Source organism: Melozone crissalis, unplaced genomic scaffold, assembly GCF_028551555.1.
Source record: "Melozone crissalis strain CALT ecotype California unplaced genomic scaffold, PUWL_Pcris_2 ptg000042l_1, whole genome shotgun sequence".
Lineage (NCBI taxonomy): Eukaryota > Metazoa > Chordata > Aves > Passeriformes > Passerellidae > Melozone > Melozone crissalis.
This window is the reverse complement of record NW_026535820.1, coordinates 41,605,186-41,627,671: the sequence shown is the minus strand read 5'-3', so window position 1 is coordinate 41,627,671 and position 22,486 is coordinate 41,605,186. Positions and strand designations below refer to the sequence as shown.

Genomic DNA, 22,486 nt, shown 5'->3' with positions numbered 1-22,486 from the left:
ATCTCATATAGCAGAAAATGTCACTTTACAGCCTATCTTCAAAATGTGCAGGGCTTCCTACACCCGTATTAGTAACATCTTTACTGTTTTCAGACTTGGTGTGCATGTGGGAGCAAAAAATATTAAACACTGTCCTCTGTTGCAGTTTTATGTCAAAGTTGGAATGGACAAAGACAACAAAGGATAGAGGATAAAGCCATACTTTTGGGCATTGATTCCATCAATGGCTTGGATCATCCTCTCATTCAGTTCTTCCTCAAATCTTCTTTTCTGTGATTTTGTTCTGAAATGAAAAATGTGGGAAGTTACATCAAAAACAACAGCTATCATAAACTTGTGAGTTTATCATCAATTTTTAACATTTATACTGCAATAGCAACTATAGGCATGAGGCAAAATGACCCTCTTAATAAGCTCTTAAGAAATCATCATAAGCCACAGTCTCACGCACAAACACACACACTCTCACAAATCTAGAGTTTCGCTATTAGGGAGCACTTAAATACAAACACAAGAAAATATTTCATAAAAAGCCAAGAGAGCTCAAGAAATTCTGGTCAAAGGAAAGTCTTCCACAGTCTTATGAATTCATGAAAAAGAATGGGAATATGCTCAAATTCATAAAGCATTCATTCCTGTTTCTTGCAGGTTTTTTTTCTTAAAAAACCTTGTCAGAATTGTATGATGAGCACAATGTATTAATGTACTGAGGCATAATAGGTATCACCCTAACAAAATCCTGCCAACTCTTCTTTTCTTGGAAGCACTTTACTCTTCTTAATAAGAAAACTGAGCACTGGACTGAAATTAGTTTCAAGTACACATGATATTACTCCATTTATGAGCCTTGTAACTCATCTGCAATAAAAAAAGGTTCTTTACATTTGACTGGACTCAGCATGAACCCAACAGAGGATCATCACAATGGGTTTACCTTTGCTAACAGAAATTCCTGCAATCATCAATCCTTTCAGTAGTTGTCCTTTCCTTGAAAATGATATATCTCAAATATTGATGGTGATGTCTGTATTTGAAAACTGAAATTCACTGCTCACTTAAACCCAGTTTTTTCCTAAGATGTCATTAGTCAGATCTGAAATTTGACTCTTTCCTCACCAAAATATTCTTAACATACAAACTGAATCCAGTCAAAAACTCAATATCAAGTTTTTGGATTATTTCTCTAAAACTGATAACCTGTTGTAAGTTTCAAATTAATACAGCAATTGTATTAGTGGACCTACAGAAACTTTAAAAAATTACACAAGTGATTTCATGCCTATTCAATGCTAGTGAATTTAGGTAAGAAAGTGCTTAAAACTTGTTTTTCACAGAAATCAATCACAGAAACAACCCAAGAGAAATGCATAGACAGATGAGGAGACATTGTCAAATCACAGTTAATCCTCTTGGCAGGTCCTTAACAACATAAGACTATTGTGTAATGAATAAGAGCTAAGACTCTCACAAACAGAAGCCTACAGTCAAGCTTCAAACCCTACATTTGCATATTCTAATAAAATACTGATTTTTAAAGTGCTTATGATCACTGCAGCTCTATCCTGTGAGAATGATTAACTAGCTTATCTAGAATCCTAGTTACATGTCTGCCTCACTATGGACATTAGACACCAGTAATGGAAGAAATTCCTTCCATGTTATGGTATCAAGACACATTTTTTGCGCCAAGTCTCTTCCGGAGTAGTGTTTAGAAACACAAAAGCAAGAACACCTCAGAACTGAATTATTTCCAAATTGTCACAGTCCAATGGTCTTTCATTGACTGATAGAAAGTCTTTGGACATACTGTCCAAATATAAATGTGCAGTTTTAGAATTAAGACTCTTCTTATTAATATCATGCATGTTCAGTCAAAACTTGCTCATCTTCTGGAGCTTACAATATTTTAGATAATTGCATAGTAAACAGAGACAATAACAATTCAAATTTTAGGAGGTCCATTTAAATGACTTCACAGTATTGATGATATCACCATCTTGCCCTAGTCATCAACGTACCAAGCAGCACCAGGAAAACTTAAAGCTATTGTGATCTTGCAAACATTTTGTGTAGCAGGAGCACTATACAAGACCACAAAATACCTTTTGAATATCTACTACTGCAAACACACTAAAGGTTTTAAAATAATAAACTACAATACAAAAACAAAGCAATTAAACAAACACACAAAATGTCTCTTTTAGTACATATTATTAGCTATTGTAAGAAAAAATTTTGACAGCCCTTTCCATCTTCCCCCTCTCTTGGCTCCATCCCAATTTTCCTGTGTATAATTTTCTTCTCACTGGTAGAGTATCTGGTTTGTAGTGGGTCCCCAACATACCAACTCAGAATAAAGCTATTTATTATCAGGAAGTGGATTTGCAATTCATAAGAAAGATGTCTGCCAAATCTGTTTCCACAGCCCTTCTTTATGTAAGAGGTATCAGCACTTACATAAAAACAGTCTATGTGAGCAATGGCCCTCAATATTTGAAAGCATACCAATGTCTGTCTACTTATATGAATGACTTAGAAATTATTTTCTATGAATAAGTAATTTTTTAAGATTGACTTACCTTTCTCTGCAACGCTGAAAATGATATTGCCCCATGGGAACATCCTAAAGAGCAAACAAACAAAAAGAACCCTATTAATTACACTAGACTTTAAAAATATTAATTTGCTTTTAAAACAGTGTTGACAACAGGGTCAAGTAAGGAGAAAAGTTTCCAGTTGAAATACTTTTAGCATTCAATTAAAACTGTCTAAAAGAAAAATCCAGCTAGAAGTGAAGATCGAGTGACCTGGAATAAAACTCATCTATCTGTATAAACAGAGGATAAACTAATACAACAGTCTGAATCCAAGAGTGTTTTGCTTTGCCACAAGGACTTCAATGTCACCACTCTCTGGATGTAGCCCAAACTCCTGCCAGCTTCAGCAAAAACCAATCTTAAGTGGTTTTGAAAAAAACAGATCTGAGTGGCCGAATACAGACAATGGCCATTATTTTTTAATTAACAGCAATGGCAACCATCACAGCCACATTTTTTTTGTGACTAATAGTGATGGCTGGGTACTTCCTGTAATGAACCTGTCAGAATCCACATTCTGATGCATTATATTCATTAAACAAAACAATATATCTCACCAGTACAGGAGCAAAACTGAATGTTTTGTTCCTGTACTGGTGAGATATGTTGAAATATATATATCTCATATATTGTTGAAAACTATCAGAATTTACTTTCATGCATTTTATTTTAAGAAGTAGAAGATAATGCAATGTACAAGCTGTAGATTGTCAGTATCTTAATGACAGCAGCATAACAGTATTAGTAAAATTAAAAAGTAATTTTTAATTTTAGTGTAAAAGATGCAACATTGAAATACAATACTCTAAAATTCAGGCCTTCAACCGCAACTAATGTCTTGTAGGTGCACCTTCAAAAGGTAGATGTTACAGTAAGTATGGATTTGGTTCCTGGGGTACTCTGAATAAAGTCCACTTAAAGTATCACAGGGATTATTCTAACTTCACAGCCTTTGCTCCAGGTTTGGCCATCTTCCAAATGGAGAATGTAGCTGAACAGCCAATAAATCTCTAGGAATTTCTCCGTATTAAAGGATTTCCTTCCTAAAGGTGTTGCATTCTGGCTTTATGTTCAAATATCTTTCCACAAGATGAAGGGCAGCCATTGCACATGCTGTGACTTGGTGGGGGGTCTGAGCTCAGAGGGTCAAATTTTGTACTTAAATAAGAGTGCCAGACTCCTTTGAATTCAGGGATGCACTTACACCCTATTCCAAAACTGGAAAAGCTTCCAGCAAATTCACTGCGTTTATGCCCTTTACAACTACATGTATCATCTTCTACCAGAAATAACCAGGTATTTAGCAGTGAGCAGCTTTTTCCTTTCAAAAATTGCTATATTGTACAAAATTACATAAGTAGGCCCCTACTGTTGTGCTTATCTTGCCGTTTTCAGTGGTCATGCTGTCCCTGTGGTGCAGGTGTGCAAATGGCTTGGCAGCTCCCCAGGACTCCAGGTACCGGGTCATGCGGACAGAAGCTCTCATTTTGGCTCCATCCAGAGTGTGCCGAGGCCGAATGTGGTGCTGAGGGCTTCGCTTCTCTCCCTGGTGGACAGAGGACAAAAGGTGATGTCAGCCTTTGTGCTTGTGACCTTTTGAAGCAGCAGTGCATCATCTGGCACCATAGAGCTCCGTGGTTAGGGGCTTATAAATGGAGAGATGCTAAGAAACTGCAATTCTTAATGATATTGCTTGGAAACATCAGAGACTTATTTCTGAAGAGCGGGAAACATTTGCACTGCAAACATTACATATTTGTAGGCATCAGTAACAGCCCTGATCAATATCTTATTGCAGTGAATTATTCAATAAAGAGATTAGCAGTCCTGCTCAAAAACAAGTATGACTGGCCACAAAATAAAAGTACTACTAACCTTAGGATTGATTACAAAGTAAGTCTTAACATTATGCTCTTTCAGATATGGGTCCCTCACATCACCGTCCCCATCTTCCACTTTGTAAGCTCCATTCAAATGTGCCAAGGTGACTGAGGTGATGTGAACACGGCTGAAATTATATTTTAAAAGAAGGACAAAGTCACAAATACTGATCAAAAGCATCATTTAAGCCTGATCAACATTTTTTACTTGCTTTTGGATAAACCTTTTATTTGCTGCTCACTTCTTTTGCAGTCAATCTAATCTAAATTTTAGAAGTTCTAATGGGCATAAATCTAAAGGTTTCCATGCAGAAAAAAAATGCTCCTTAAATCACAGTAAATACTGAGTGCCCCAGTTTTGTTTTTTTTTTTTTTTTTCTTCCTCAAGACAGCACCTAAGAATTAGTTCGGGCATCTCCATGATGCTTGATAGCTTAGGACATGGTGCCTATGCATTTTTCCATGACTGAAAAATCCACGTATCTGAAGGTTAACGGAGAAGACTCTTACCCTGGTACTCCCCCAGCCTCCATGTGATTGGCCAGGGTCACATCATGGGACCAGACGTCATACTGCCACTTCTGGAGCCCAATAACGCCACAGAGCACGTTCCCGGAGTGCACTCCGACACGCATGTTGATGTCCACGCCAGTCGCATCTCTCACTTTCCTGTGGTTGAGAACAAAGCCTCTGTTAATACACATGATAGGCCCTTTGTTTTCTTTTAATTTACCAGTCAAATCATGAGGATGGCACACCCCTGGGAGCGCTCAAGGCCAGGTTGGGTGTGGCTCAGTGCAACCTGCTCTAGGGGGAGGCGTCCCTGCCCATGGCAGGGGAGCTGGAACTAGATGGTCTTTAAGGACCACTCCAATCCAAAGTATTCTATCATTCTATGACTCTATGAAAGTAGCAGTAACTACAGTAATAACATTTACCTCTTCTTAACATTGCCTCCATTCTTTTAATGCTATGATTATACATTACCTTTCCTATTATATTTGTAACAATTTGTAGAAATATTAATTTTCAAGTCTGTGTCTGAAGTTCCTTCCTTTATACTCATCTGAAATTATTTGGGAGGACTGTGGTGAATAGTGGAAATATTTAGTCTCATGGTAGAACAGAGTAAGGACTGCTTTTGTTCTACAGGCTGCTTTTGGAGGCCTGGAACTACTGTTACGCATCCTTCTACCTAAAGACCCCAATGTTTACATCAGAGACCTTCTCATATCTGCGAGGAAGGATGAAAACCACAGCACCTCAGGATATTCCACAAGCAGGGGCTTGTACAGTCTTTGGGGATACAGGCTCAGTGCCATTCAGGCTGTGGAGAAGGTAGGCTCAACAACCTTCCACATGCTTAGTGAATGCTGCATCCTCTAGAACATTATACAGCAAATAAAAGGCTACCCTCACTGTCTAGACCACATCTAAATCTTTGACCTTTCCAGTCAGAGAGTTAAGTGCTGTCATCTTATTGCAGGTGTTCCATACTGTTGTCTCCTTATCACAAAAGTTTCATACCTCCTTGGTGTTTCTTGTGAGCAGCTCCTCCAAGCACTGACTCTTCTTCACAAAAGAGTCAACTGACTCCAATTCCCCTCTCGACCAGCCCCCACTCTTTTATAGCACTCTTCTTCTCACTGGTTACAGCTGTGGCCTGTTAAAGTCAGGCCTGTTCCTAATCTTTGATAATCGGCCAAGCTGCAACTCCTTAGGGGTAAGATTACTTTCTACACTGTCTTTATTTTCTTATATTCGATCTTCCTACAGTTAAGTATCTGTTCACCCCACCCCAAATCTCAAAAGAGCCCTACACATAAGATAAGCAATTATCTGTGCAGAAGCAGTTCTTCTGAATCACTGGTGGGCGACTGAGGTCAAAGAACCAGAACATTTCCAGACATATGTCACAAGGGTGTTGACCACATATGTAAAGAGTAATAAAACTAATTCAGATATGTACAGGCTTAGACATCTCCAAGAAATGGGAAGATTATAACTTAACCAGATTTATGTAATCAAACCCCAATTGGTGTGGACCCAAAACTAGCCAGTAGTAAGGAACGTGCACACACACTTGGAGAAATTTGGGATGTTACGGGAAGAAACAACTACAGAATAAGGAAACCAAATGGCTCCTGTATAGAAGTTGGGTGCACAGTTCCAGCAACATCTTCAATCTCAGTGATAAGAATCATCACCTCTATACCTTTTGAATTACTGAATTAATGTGACAGTTTCCTCTTTTTTTTGAAAGGGAACATAGAATGCAAGAGGCGTAATTTGATATGGTAAATCCTGCATTTAAGCAGTAATTCTCTATTTTTTTTTTCCCTGGGAAATGAAAATAACAGGACCATGACTGAAAGTATTTTAATTCCATCTGTCTCTCTGAAGTGTTTATTGGTATTTCTTTTCATATTGCCATTCTACACTGCTCTTGTGTATCTGACACACTTGAAAATGAACTGCCTGTAAATGATCTTTGTAAGCACTTTGCAACTCACAAACAGCACTTTGCTCTCCACAAGGTGCATGACACAAGCCTAGCATTTTGGAAAAAAGTGTTTTAAAATACTGGGCAAAATGGAAGTGGAACATTTATCCTCTAGGAGTGCTTGTCAAAAGACTGCCCTTCCTTATTCTGCAGAATAAAGCAAGAGCAAGGGGAATAAAGTCTGCTTTATAATAAGCTCTCAGGATTTAAGCAGGGGAGCAAACAGAATTGTACCAGAACTGAATCTCTTTTTCTGTCTCACAAATTAAAGAAACCACAGGAGACATTAAATTAGCAGTGTAACTCTAAACTGAATTAGGATTTACCACTTCTTGTCTCCTGATCTCCTTGAACAATTGCCATGACAATGCAGGCACTGAATGCATTCAAGAATGTAGGCTATCACATCCCCAGAGGATGTTTGCATTACCTACAGAAGCATATCTGAAACTTCCCACCTTTATTTCATTTTGTGCTCCCCTGTCTCTCTGGTTCCCTTCAGCACAGCACAGTCTGTGTGCCCAGCCTGGCTGGCAGTCAAAATACTCATCAAACTGTATTTTTCCTACTGCAATGTGAAATTTGAGTTTGAAAGCATTCTGCATTTTTCAGAGGTGTGGTCATATTACAGGTAACTGTAGAAACTATACTCCATAGAAGTAAGAGTTCAGGTCATTAGGAAAGCATCTATACAGTTTACCTGAGCTTTCTTCATCTATAATTCTGGACCAAGGTATCCAAGACTCACCTAGCCCTTCCTTACACACTTTAACACATTGAGTGAACCTTAGGCATTTAATTCCCTGCAAACTGCCAGCTTTAACAGTATAGTTTCCTCTTGGATCAGACTTGCAGGAATGAAATCATACCTAAAAGAATTCTTTTATTTTTTATCTAGCATTCAAAATGGTATAACCATCTCATATCCAACAGTTTCTTTCACTTTCCTCTGAAATGGAATTTGTTTCATGCTACCAAATCAAAGGAAGCCTTTGAGAATGTGTGACTGAGAAACATGCAAATAAGGAAGTCACCAGACAGACAAGGAGGCAGAGTTTGAGCTAAGTGGAAACAACACATATATTCACACACAAAAATATTTTGCCTCAACAGATAAGCTCTGTCCTTAGAGCATCCAGTTAAGGTGGCCAGCTCACAGGCAGCACTGGCATTTATGGGTTGATAAAGTGAGCATCCCCCTCCTGGGCAAGCAGGATGCAGAGTATAAGAAACATTAGATTTGTTCCAACACAGAGCAGAGAAGCAAAGCACTTAATCAATGGGACTACAATCCATGTTTAAATGGGAACAATTCATAGCATAGGAAAGCTGAATTGCTCAAAATGGAGCTACACAACATCAGGGAAGAAGACTGACTAAGACTTTGTAGTACAGATCACCTGTCAATTTGGCAGAATTCCTCCTTTTTTGCTTCAAAGAGAAATGGAACTGAAACCATATTCAGGTGGTAAAATCTATATAGAACTGCTAATATAAACAGCAAACTACTTTATTTCAGTAGCTTACACACCGAGGGAGCAGTTTGCACCTCAGTGACTGAATGTAGCAATAATTTCTATCTGACAAAAAAGATATTTCAGATAGAGCAAGTCAAACATATTGAGTGACACACTGCCAATAGCAAGAGTATTACTACTTCTCATTTTACAAGGCACAGAAGTATGTCAGGAGATGCTTCCATACAAAGATGCAGCAGTCACACAAAATATGGAGTTGGTTAATAATCAGCAATTTTCATTCACCTGCAGGCTGCAACACTTGATATAATACTTTGAAAGGATTTGAAAACACAGGGTACAGATTCCTCACTCCTTCTGTAAACAGGCTGTGGTAATCAGGCACCTATCTATGGGAGCACTGTGGTTTTCGACTACAGTAATAAAGTCAGATCAGAATATGCTTTACAACTAACCTATAATTTTGTAGTCTATAAGGCTGCTCTTACCAAGAACCTGATCACACGGCATTAACAATGAACATACTTGATAGCAGCCTGAGCAGAGAGTTATTTCAAAGAAGATTGGAAGTTCTGAAGTGTGAGGAACTGACAGATTGCTCTCTGAGCTCAAGTAAAACATTGCATTATGATGTGTGACATACTTTGGTTCTTTGTGAAGGGCACTTTATGGCTCAAGTTTAGTGTTGTTTTTTTCATCACCCTGTAACCTCCTATATTTTTTTTCCTCTTAAGTAACAAAACAACAGGTTGACCAGAAACTCTATGCAAATACTTTTAACTTTTCTCACACAGCACACAGATGTTTTGAAATGCAAACCAGAAAGCTCTCCTTTTCACTCAAAGGCTGGTGAAAAAATCCTGACATATTTAAGCCAACCAACAAATAGGGCCAGAACTTTGGGACTGACACCCTCTTAACAACTGCTCTACAGAAGGGATGGTACCTTTACTTCCTAGTATGCTAAAAAAGGAAATGGCTTAATTGTGATACTAAGTGAGAAAGAGAAAGCATCCAGTGAAAGTGACTGAAATGCAATCAAATCTGTAGAGATTTTTATTTTGCTTGGCAAGGAGAAATTCTCCCAAGTACCATTTAAAAATTAGATTTCTTTGGACACTACGTAAGTTACAACCATTTTTGGATGAAGAAACATTTTAGAGAATGCAACAACCTGATTCCTGTACTGAGGTTACTTTTGCAACACTAAAGCAAGGAGATCAAAGTACTAGTTTCCAAAAATACTACACCTTTTCCATGAACACATAAAAGGGAAAACAACCAAATTTGCTTTAGTCAACCTACCCATACAGTAATTACCCTGGATTGAGTTAGAAGACTAGATAACTGAAAGCCAAATACCTCTTGCGACTACAATTACACACATTTAAGGATTAGAGGAATAATTTTGCATGGCTACTTCATTAGACATTAAGATCAACATGGTTCAACATAATTATCCATTTCATGATGAAGTGCACACCACACATATACCTCACAAGGATGGGCCAATCTCCCACTTTGCTAAATGGACAGTGGTTTATGTAATCTAGACAAAACCACAAAAATTGGAACTTACAGAAGAGCACACCAAGTTTTAAAATCAAAGTCCAGCTTATTAGGAAAAATAAATCATACAGAAGACTCCCAAATATCCAGATCTCCACATGGTACGCATTTTTGCCAAGTGTAGCTCACCTATGTATACTAATTTAAGTGAAGGACTGGTTTTAAAGGTTTTTTTTTTAAGTTTAGTACTTACTTAATGGCTTCACACATGTCCAATCCCATTTTCACACAATTTTTGGCATGATTTTGAAGAGATATAGGTAGTCCAGAAACACAGTAATAGCAGTCACCTAAGATCTTAATTCTCATACATTCATTTTCCTGGAGGGAAAAAAAAGCAAGGTGAGACAGTGACTTTCAATTTGAAATACATAAATGAAGAGTTGCAGTTACAAAGATTGACTTAAATGACATTAGCACAGTCCTTCTACTCAAGTTTTTTCAGTACAAAAGGGCTTGCTACAGCAGAAACATTGAGAGAGTTTTGTATGGTTGATCCCTCCACCAGTTATGGTCCTTAACAGGAAAAAGCACTGCAAAACATGTTCACACTTGAGAATAAAGAACTGAGTTAAACTATCATGTCCTCAATCTAAATAAAGCCTTTTTGTTTGAAATATGAAATCAAAAGACATAGTCTTCCACATTTACATGTATGAAGATATATTATGGAATGCTTCCAGAAGCTAGAAATCATAATAGTTCTATATTTTCTATTCTGAGACCATGTAAAGATTTTTATTTTTTAAAAACTGAAATTTACTTTTAATTTAATTTAAATTTTAAAATACTTGACAACAATTTTTCAACAAATAAAAACACAGGAAATTTTATCTATTCTGAGGCTTCCAATTTTACTTTCATACATGAAGTTTAATTTAATTTTTATAAAAATGACACCTAAATAAGCAGAGGAAAAAATTCTGATTGTATCTGACTCTTTTCTTGAGAAATAAAGAGGCTGTGGTCAGTAATTAAAATTGATTGGATCAATACTGTCTCTCTTCTCCTTCAGTCTCATAAATGCTTTTTCTGAGACCAGAACACTGACTAACACTTTTCTATCTTGAGTTTATTAATCCTTGATATTGCAAAAAATCTATTCAAAGAAGTGTTCATCTGCCATTAAGCCTTATTGGGCTCCATGAGCTGTCTCTATTGGTCCTATTAGAGAGCTATCTTGGGTTTCACAGACTGTCACTCTGGCAGAAATGCACTGTTGCACTCAGACCAGAGCCAGATCATTTGCTTCACACGTTTCAAATCCAGTTTTCCTGCCAAAGTCTCAGAAATGCTGCACAAAGACCCCGAGAGGAAAAAAAAAAATTAAAGATGACTTTCTCATTCAAACTAACAGCAGCAGCCCATAGCAACCCACCTTGGCAATCTGGTCAAACTTGCCAAAGAGCTCATTGAGCATGTGCACCAGCTCCCCTGGCGAGCAGTCACTGGCCAGGCGCGTGAATCCCACGATATCCGCGTACAAGATGCTGCAACACAAAGTAACAGAATCGCACTCACAGCTTCCTTCTGACGCACTCAGATCCATCAACCAGCAGCAAAACCTGAAAGCAAGCGCCCTGGATTGCACAGGGATATGCCCACACCCAAAACAGCCACTACTAAATGTAGAGCAGTAAATATAACTACATCTATAGGAAAACGCATATTTGCCTTTAGGGGTGTTGTGTTCATAGGTAATATATACCTGTATGTACCTTTATAGGTATTACCTCCTCAGGTATAACATTTATAGGCAAATCCATATTTATAGGTCTTTATATAAACATTCTATGCCTCTATCTGTTACAGAATTGAAAAAAATAGAAATATTTTTTAAAGTCACAAATCATCAGTTTAATAATAGCAATATAATAATTTCAAGGAGTATTTGTGCTCACAAGAGAACATGAGCTTCCTCAAAAGTCCTGCAACATTTTAAATAAATCAGTTTCTAAGAATATAATTCAAACTAACTTGTCCAATAAAATAAAAAAACAAACAACAAAAGAAACAAAAAACCCAACAAAAGCAGGAGAAAGAACCTTGTTAAGAAGAATGAATGTTTGAAATGAAAGTGATTTATTTTTCCAGCTACTAGAAATTTTTAAATAATAAATAATTAGATCTGTCAGCAGAGTATTTTATCTCAGGTACTGTGTAAAATACGTATGTGATACAGCTGCCTCTGTTTACATGATACAAGTCCTGAGAAATTGTTCCAATTAAGAAAATTGCAAAATCTGAATCATACCACTGACATGAATTACAATTTTGACTGGCACACATGGAAGCAGGATTTAGTAATTCAATCTGAAAAATGAAGACATTATGAAAAAAAGCCTAGTATTATGTGTGTTTTTCTCAACAACTCCTTTGTATTAACACCTTTGTGCTCTTCTGGAATGTAGCACTGTCAGCATTTGATCAAATTAAAGGATGCTACATATTAAGTTGTTGAAAAGCATATTTTTAAAAATGTTTTCTTAATTCCTCCCTTAACCCTTTCTTTCAATTTTTTTTCTGAATGTTATTGATACATTTTATTACAGTACAGTACCTTACATTGGTGTGCCTTTTGACGTACAAATTGTGGAAGTTGTTGGTGTTTTCCAGCTGGCCTGCCTTTGGACCTTGTAGCCTCTGAATGATCTCTGCTTTCATTTCCATGGCAATGTGAGCAGGCAGTAAAGAAAGTAGAAGACGCTCCTAAAATTTAAAATGAAATCCACAGTTTCTTTAAGGAGAATAAATTTAGCATGGCATCAATACTGTGCAAGGCACACCCTATTGTCAATACCACAGAACATTTTGATGAGGCTTGCACCCAGACCTGGTACAAGCTCCAAAGTAAATCAGTACCTTGAGGAGTGTGACAGGGACGTATACACATTTCCAAGTAACACCTGCCTTCTCCAAGGTTTTGTGTATATTAGACAAAGCTTAAGCTAAAGCTTAACGTTTGCTGAAGTTATCTACAGGAATCTATTCAAAATCTGAGCAGGATGCAGCAAATGAAACAAGAGTCACAAGGCCAGTCCAGAGGACTTTAATGGAAATGCAGTTTGATTCAAGCAGGAATACGCTACATCTTTTTTTTCCTTTCATACATTTTAAATGCTCTGCCATAATTTTAGCAGTTAGGCCTAAAATAAAATACAGACAGAATATGCTGAAAATGTAAATTTTGCAAAGCATTTTGATAGGTACTCTCATTTAATATTGATAATTTTTTCTAATTAACCTAGAAGCACATACAATACTTAAAAAACCCAAACTCTACTTGTTTTTCCTCATCATTTGGCATTAGGGTCTTCCTCTTCTAAAGCTCTCTGACATTTCCATTTCACTCATTTCACCTGTGACAGCTTTAGACTGATTTCCTACTTCTCTGGAAACCAGGTCAACAAGAACTCTGCAAAAAAAGAAAATCCTTCTTGCTTTATCATATTCCATCTTGAAACTGAACAAGAATTTCCCATTTTCTCACAGGCAGACAGGAGAGAGTCCTTCTGGCTAAGGATAAAAAAACCCAGAAGCCTGAACCAGTGAAGAGGGGGAAGGTAACTGAAAAAGCCCCTGACAGAGTCAGAGACAGAAACAGCTACACCAGAAAAGATGATGACCTCAAAATGTGCATGATTCTCAGGTGTTGCTCAGAATGCTGCATGCTCTTTGGTTCAGAAGAGTATTTTTGCAGACTTTGCAGTTCTGTTCATGAAGGTACCAGAAGAGGTGTAGCCATTAATCCAATCCTCTGCCTGGGATAATTATTCCTGTTCAGGTCTGATGACCTTGAGCAGAGCAAGGCAATAACAGGGCTATAGACTCTTCTAATATTTGCAGCAACCTTGGCTATCTATCTCTGTCAAGTATAGTGACAAACTCACATTCCTCATAGCATTTGTGCACTTGTAAGCGTAGCATTCAATTACATGAGGCCCTGTGAAACTGATCCTGCACATATTTGGCAAAAATCTTCTACTACAGTGAATCAAGACAGAATCTTGCTTTGCTGTTAATTAATATTGAACTAATAATTTATTTCTTAAATGCAAGAATAATTTAATATGTTTAGGCATTTTAGCAAGTTTCCATCCAAGAGACCAGTGTATTTTCATTGCTTATGTTCAGTGACAATGTTTCACTTCCACTGCTCCTTGGTGGAGGTATTTTGCTAACTTGTAAATAATATCTGTACAACAAATCAATTTTTTCCATAATAAAAACTTACTCTTCCAGGTTGCTCTTTATCTAACAGTACAGGATTGTTCAGACTTATTAACAACTGAAATTACACAGTTAATGAAGAAGTGTCACTCTTTGCAACAATTTTACATCACTATTCTCCTTTTATACTATGGATAGTAAATGCAAACTGATACACTATCTTCCTTTGACTCTTACAATTCCAGACACACAGTGATGCAGACAATGCCCAGGTTACTGCTTACATCTTTGCAACTCAGAAAGCCTGGTAAAAGGTCATAAAGCAAAGGTCATAAATGTTTTCAAGGAAGCAAGCAAAAAAAGGAAGAGAAAAAGTTTTCACAGAAAGCAGCATAAAGTCAACTACAAGCTAAAGAATCATAGAGGAAAAGGAAAACAGAATGCCCTCATTTTGTAGGGGACATCATGTTTTTCGGGAGAGATGGAACATTTCCCCTTCTTTTTCTCTTCAGGCCAGCGCACTATTCCATTCTGTTTATACATCCTGATGAAGCTGTTCACCACACCAGAATTCCTTCCAAAGAATGTTTTCCTTTCTCCATTTTCACTGTACAAACAAGAAAGCTGCAACCAGAGGCTGCTTTAGAGAACTGCAATTGTTGAAGCACACTGCAGAACACCTTGCCATACCCAGGAGCACACACAGCCTTCAGCCACCCCCTCCATTCTGCAGGCTGCAAGCATTCACACTTCAGTCCTGACCTTATCACTTGTGTGATAATGTGGATTGTTCATTTTCATATCTTTCATTAAAAGACAGCTGTGAAAGAGGTGAATCTTAACTATTTATGAGCACTGTGGCAGAGCTGCTCAGCTAAAGATCCTAGAAATGCAAAGCACACAAGAACAACTCTTCCTTCCTGTTTTTTCACTGCTGTTGGCTCAAAAGAGCAGAGTGGAAGGATCAAAATCCCTTACTGATCAGTTTGTAGTGCACGATGTTCTGCACTGAAACTCGTGCAGACTGGAACAATGAGAGGAACACTACAAATCAAGACTACTGCTTATGCTGGCTTTATATTTGGTAATACATTCCATTCTGTACTATTCTCTCAAAAGGACAGAAAATCTACACATCAAAAACTAGCTGAACTGAGATACAAGACACTGACTTTTAGACAAAAATCTTCCTTATTTGTAGTAGACAGAGAAGCCACTCTCAGAACTACAGTCTGTTAGAAAAAAAGCTGAAATAATTCTGAATGCAGGTCAAGAGGCACCATTTAAAAGTCTTCAGACTGAAAATAAGAATACCTGCTTCTGGTGAAAGAGAAACTGCTGTGCTATGACAATGAAAATCTCCTCACAAATGTCCTTCCCTAGAATATTAACAACATGACCTTAACGACTCATACAGGGGATTTATGCACACAAGACTGTTTCCTGACTTATTCCCTGGGACTGTGCTTTCCTCTCAACCATTCAAGTCACTTCCAGCTGATACCTTTCTAGTCCTAGGGCTAAAAGATGTAGCCCACTACCTATACTAAATTAAAGTGCCTTTCAATACTATAGTTTAAGTATTTCCCTCTTCTTGGACCCCACTAGAAGGATAGCAAGCAGGCATCCTCCCTGGATTCTCCAGCTGAAGATTTTCTGTGGTTTATGTCAAAATGTTATTTGAGCTCCTGTTCTCTCAATCTCTCACATCCAAGTTGAACCCTTTGTCAGAATTTTCCCTGAAACATCCAGATGACTCTAGCAGTGATTCTTAGTTACTTATCAGTCCTCCAAAACTTGATAAACTCTGGTTGCTTTCTAACCTAGAACAAGCTGGCAGAGCTCAGTGAAAGAACATTGTGCTGTTTTCTGCAAGCTGGCAGCTGCACGTGAGTGTCTCACAAAATACCACGCTGTTCTGCAGCAAACAAGCACAATATCCTCAAACAGCAGGTAAAGGTTATTTTTAAGAGTGCACATTTCACAAATCAACCTCTTCTTGGCCTGAGGCAATAATGCTTTATTTATTTGCTTATTCCTATTTTGTTATGCAAACTACCAATACTGATTCACTCATTTGTACAAGATTACATCATGATCAATGCTTTACTGAGCATAAATGTAAGAATTTATAGATTTAAAGGCCAAATATTCTTTCAGCTAGTCTGATTCCTTGAATAATAAAACTAACAGAATGTCATTAAGGAAAAACAAAGGTAGTCTGATAGGACTCACCCTATTAAAATCAACTTTGTGTCTTGATATCAATGGAGAGAAATTGTCCTTCTAGGCAATTCACAGAATCTAATACTGAAATTCTGAGGTAGCAATGCTCTCTCTCTCTCTCTCTCTCTCTCTCTGTTGTCTAGGGAAGGAAATGCAGGTCCACATTTTGGTCTTACTGGAAGAAATGTCTATCATTGTTGTTAAGCTTCTTCTGATATTCAAGAAGTCTGCAGAAAAACTACCTATCTGTAGATCAGTGAAGGACTATAGGAATATTTTTGTCCTTATAACCCCATATAAGGATATTTTTGTCCCTTTCAATGTCATTTAGGGCACTGAATATTGAATTCTGCTTTTCTGTGGGTTGGGTTTTGTTTTCAGATTCCTGTGGCATATATCTAATGATCTCTTTGGCGAGTTTGACAAACCAGGTCAGTAAGTCAGTGATAAGAGATTGAGAAGCAATTAGCCTATGCATGCATCTTGCTTCACTACAAAGTTTAGAAATAAACACTAATAACATCAAATTTTAAGCTGCCGTTGAAATGTACAAAGAAATAACCTAAAATAAATGAATTTTCTGATTCCTGATCACAAAATGATAGAACAGTCAAGAGCTGATAGAGATGGTGATCCAGAGGGTATTTGTCAAAGTACCATACTGTTAACCCAGACCTCATGATCATCCTCTTAAACACACTTACAAGAATAAAGAGTTGCAAAGTGTTTTTCTTAAAGCTAACTTGGACTCCTAACTGAGAGATGAGACAATTAAAAATTACGTGCTATTATCTCCTTAAATTTAGCTGATGTTAACAACCTCCATCAACCTCATTACTTGTGCTGAAGCCAATAAATTGATTTTACTTGTACACAACAAGAAAGGTATTTAATCTTGACTACACAGACATCAATAGATGGAGAATTCACCAACTTCTAGTGGTTAACCACCTGAACTGTTAAAATCTGTTAAAAATGTATTCTGCATTTCTTACTTTGAAGCCTTGGCCCTGTTATATCTTTCTCAGCTCAAGATTAATGTCCCTATTCCTGCAAATACACATAACTGTCTTTTTGATCAGGTAAATAGACTTAGGTGTAAAAATCTCCTTCTCCTAAGTATTTCCTGCACTCTCTTGTCAAAACCCTCAACAACCTTCAAGCATTTTTAAGGGTTTCTTGACACAAATCCTAACATGTTGCTCCAGCAAGCAAAGATATGCATGCATTTATTTCCCTCAGTATGTCCATGACTTACTCGGTGCAACTTTCTGTTGCAACATCCTCAGAGTTCCCTGACTGCTGTTCCATGTCTCCTACTTTCTCCAGAATATTGTACAAAGTTGCAGCCTTACAATATCCCAGTTTTGGCCCATATGCTTTTAGAATTATGTATCTTGAGAAAGTTACAAAAAACTCTCTTGATTAGTATTGCTTATAAAGTATTCAACATTATGGTATTTATTATCAGACCAGTATTTACATTTTCTGCAAAAATTATTGCCTGTGAATGTCTTCACATACCTCCTAGATCATTAACAAAAAATACATAACAGCATAAACAATGAGATGAGATTCTTGCAGAACATAACACACATGCTAGGTCTTGCAGAACATAACACACACAGCTCCACTGATAACTTCCAGTTACTCCACTCAAAATCTATGAGACTGTGATGTCTGGCTGGGAAGTGTCAGAACTTTTATGCTGAGCATCACTGCATCAAATATCTTACTGAAATCTTTTGATTATGGAAAGTTACTTAACCCAAACATGTACCCATTAAATACTAAAAAATATTTTCTTATTGCTTGATTTCTTACCAAACTGTTGAGTATATCACTCTACTTCTTTCCAAATACAATCCCATCACAGCAGCACCTTTTATTTCATACTGATTGTTTTTACCTTTTCTATCTAGTGGCAGGCACTTCCTTGGTTATGATGGCTTTTTTCCTGGAAAACTTCCAAAACTTTTATTGGCCTTGACAAAACCAGACAAGGATCAAGGATTTTTCAGGATATCTAGAAATCTCCTACATATCACATCTCTTGCCATTCTGAACTTTTTATATATATATATATATATATATATATCTAATTGCTGGTTTTGCTTGTGACTAGTACAGGCTTTACGACACAGATAGTATCTCTCCTGATGGCAGAACTATGAACTCTCATCTGATTCTTCTAAATGCCACACCCCCTTACACACACTGCTAACGACATTCATTTTTGATTTTTTTCTCCTTGGAAAATGAGTTTTTCCCCAAGCATAAGGATATACTATAAGGCTTTTTGTTTTCATGACCCTTTTGGTGAAATTTCAAGTGTGCAATGCCAGGAGCTACAATATCAACACCAGAAAATCAACACACACAAGGGGAATGAAAGCACCAGTCTCTCATTCCTCACTAGTTCCCCAGGCATGAAATGGAAATGGCCTCATGAAATTATCCTGCAGAAGACAAGCTGTAGCTGTCCAGGAGCTGCTCCCATGACAATAGGAGGAACCCTGAGTGGGGCTGCCAGTTTTCAGGCCCAAGGTGAGGGTCACAAGCTCAGATGGAGATGGGCTGTGTCCACCCAGGTGCTGGCACTGGTCCAGGGCCAGGATGAGGCCCAGGTTGGTGCCAGACAGGGATCTGCTCCCACAGTGCTGCCTGGGAGCCTCTGCCTGGGAAGAGGCTCTGCCCTCCCCACTCAGTCCCTGAGCTCCAGCCATGCCTCCAGAAAGGGGACAGTTGTCTTCAGATAATTCTGCAATTGCCAAACATCAGTGGCGTGACCTGGTCACTTCAGAAGAGCAGTAAAGCCAGTGCAGGCTGTCAGTTTAAGGCAAGGGTTTGCAGGCTAAATACACAGCACTGTGCACCCTCAGTGCACCCAGCCTGTTTGCTGCAGAGCTGCCACCTCACCAGTCACCTACACATCCAAGAAATACTAAAGCTAAGCAAAAGCACCACCACTGTTTCAATGTATGAGACTGAAAGCTCATTTAAATTCACAGGCTCGCCATGTATTTGGCAAAGACAAATTCCTACACAGAACCTAGGGGATGTTTAATGTTTATGCATAGATTACATATGCAGCCTGTTTAGGACTAATTTTGCAAGCAATGTTCACTACACCTTCAGAAAGCATGCCTATCCTGGGGCTGTTCAAGTGACAAGTCACCAAACAGCACAATAATAGAGTAAAAGAGAACACACCAACATACACAGCCAGATCTGCCTAATTAACTGACAGAATTTCAAGGTTTGTTTCTGTCTCATCCTGTTAATTCTTGCTCTAAGTTTTATATATTTCAAGAACTGATGAACAGACAGAAGCAGCATTTTGCAAAGAATCAGTCTGATGAGTGTAACATGTTTATTATTATATCAGTCTTCAATAAAGGTGAAGTATTATAGTGCTGGCAATTGCTCAATACCATTCTTTTAAACAATAAACCATTTAACACTGGTATGACTCACTTCACATTTTGATGAGAAGAATTTTGTTATTTTTTCAACAAAATGAAGAAAACCAAACTCATCTCTATTTTTACATATTTTTTTTCTTCCAAACCATCTATGAGGCATGTCAGGGAAGATATTCAAGAGTACTGCTTGAAAGGTATCTACACAGCCCTTTTTCAAAGACCAAAGTTTCCTGTTCATCTGCCCAGTTTAGAGTCAAAACTTGTGGTTAAAAGCATCAAACCCAAAGCAAAACCAAAAGCATTTCTAAGGCACAGCACTGCATTTAAGTTAGAAGATCACATCTGAAGCACGTTGACAGCATCACTCCTCCACAGCCTTCTAGATAGCACGAAACTGATAGTTTTTACCTTTAACATTGCCTCTAGTGTTTTAGCCATCTGCTTACAGATTGCCAAGTAAACATGAAAGAATGGATTTCTTTCTGGCAATTTGCTAATATTTTACTGGATAGTCTACACATAGCATACATTTGAGGGACCAAATGTTGCTCACCACACAAAATGAAGATCAAAATCTAGATTTTTGAGAATAAAGATTCTTATCAGGCACTGCTGCACTTGTCAGGAGCTCAAAAACACTTAAAAAAGTGGGTCAGACAAAGCAGTGAGAAGCAGGGCCACACAGCAACAGAAATTAATCAAAAAAGTCGATCTCTGTATGAGAGTAATCAAGAGTAGAAGTAGTTAAACATAGTTTTGGCCCATACAACAGCCAGTTTAAATAGACATAAAAGTTTATTCAAGCAGGAGTAAGAGATTATTTCACCCATAAATTAATGAAAAGTGAACCTACAGTAAGGAGCAATGCTAGTTCTTGTGAAACAGTGATGATAAATTTTAATGTTGCAAGCTGTATATTTTAACACCTCTTTTCTGAGCACTGCTATTTATTCAACAGCTCACTTCCTAACCTTGAAGACAGAGGAGGCTGACTCACACTAGGTGGAAATCAAAGAACAGGCAAATGTCTGTATGCTGTTACTGCATTCACAAAGCAGACCTCTTATTTCCTTACAATGGTCTAAATAAAAGGGAACAAGAATGGCTTGCATTATATTTCCATCTCAGGATTGACAGTTTCTTGTAGAAATCTCCCAATTCCCCTTTAATGATTATATTCACCAGCTACTAAAGACAGAAGGATTTGAATGAAAAACTTTGCTCCTCTTGAAAAAAACCCTAATATAAACAGAGTTTTGAAAACCAATTCTCTTTATGTTGAGGAATCTGAACAGGGTAAAAAAAGCAACAACTTAATGATGGCAGATACATGCTAAACTAGTAATTAACACTGACTAGTAGGCCTAATCACAAAACAAAATTTAGCATAAATAGTAGTAAGGGTAAAAGCTTTCAGAATTAGCCTGGTTTTCTTTTCTAAATATTTTCTGAGTTTCATTCTATACATTTTATTTTCTGAACATTTTCCACATTACTGTGTGTATAGTTTTGGAAGTGTTTTCTATGGCATGTTCCAGAGGTACTTACACATGTAAGTGTGCAGACAGGAACTCAGACTTAACCACAGAAAGACAGGAATGGTAACTTCCAGAGCTTCAAGTGCCTTGTCACCTGGGAAAAGCCTGTCCTCCTGGGACACTAAGTCTGTGTGTGCAACGCATTGAGAAAACTGGACTTCTAAAAATGCATCTGAAAAAAATTAGATCTGCAGAAGGACGCTGCATTAAGTAGAAAATGCCCAAAAGAGGGTGCTGTTTATGATTCTGCACAAAGAGCCACCAGGTCGTGAGCTGCAGGCTGAAAGGAGGCACCTTAATGTGCTTGGAACTCTGTTGTGGGCAAAACAGTCTGCAGTCAGGTAATTTTAATAGAATTAATTTACTGTAAACAAAACCAAACCTCTCACTGCTGATTGCAGTTTTGAAAAAAAGAAAAAAGTAAAAAAAAAATCAACAGAAAGGAAGATAAACACTGAGATAGACAGTTACACAACCATCTATCCTCTGCCCTTCCTGTCCTCAGTTTTCCCTATTTTTGCTGTGCATTATGCTCTGTCCATCTAAATTCCTGTGCTGAGGTGGCAGGCAGGGTAGGAAGCTGAGATAGCAATGTGTGATAGTTTCTTTCTGTCACTGTCTGCTTAGCCATTTGTGCTGCTCCATGATTAAAGGTTTCTGCTGCCCTTGTCCTCCACGTCTCTGATCAGCCTCAAACACTGATGGCCTGCAGTGCCCTCTGATGTGCCCATGCTACAGCATGGATTGCCCATGTGCCACAACCCTTCAGTCGTGAGGGTACCTCGTTTGGGTGGAGAGGCCTCTACACAGATCAGCTTGTCCCCAGCCTCCAGAGCTGCCTGTTTCCTTCCACACTGTATTTGGGCAGGGGCACCTTTGGTCCCTGGTTAGATGATTTTTAATGCCCAATGGCTAAGATTTTCTACACAAAGCAGGCTTTTCCATGACTGTTTCATATGCCCCACAGCAGGCTGGAGGCAGCTTTGGCAGACATGAAGAGATTCACAGTGACCCCTCCTGCAGCTCACCACCTCAGCCCCTTGTGGCCACCAGCACAGGCTCCATACAAAGCCACAGTGGCCAGTGGTGCAGAAATGGTG

General features: G+C 38.1%; 1 protein-coding gene across 1 annotated transcript in view; it reads right to left on the bottom strand.

Moving 5' to 3' along the window:
* The window catches only part of ADCY2 (adenylate cyclase 2), a 203,498-nt gene that overhangs the window by 57,959 nt on the left and 123,053 nt on the right, over positions 1-22,486 (bottom strand). Inside the window, exons 5-12 of the mRNA XM_054284675.1 lie at positions 12,588-12,736; positions 11,406-11,517; positions 10,221-10,348; positions 4,988-5,146; positions 4,473-4,605; positions 3,967-4,143; positions 2,580-2,623; positions 203-283 (exon numbers count right to left, since the gene is read on the bottom strand). Of these exons, the coding sequence (XP_054140650.1) occupies positions 203-283; positions 2,580-2,623; positions 3,967-4,143; positions 4,473-4,605; positions 4,988-5,146; positions 10,221-10,348; positions 11,406-11,517; positions 12,588-12,736 (983 nt within the window). The remainder of the gene's footprint in view (positions 1-202; positions 284-2,579; positions 2,624-3,966; positions 4,144-4,472; positions 4,606-4,987; positions 5,147-10,220; positions 10,349-11,405; positions 11,518-12,587; positions 12,737-22,486) is intronic.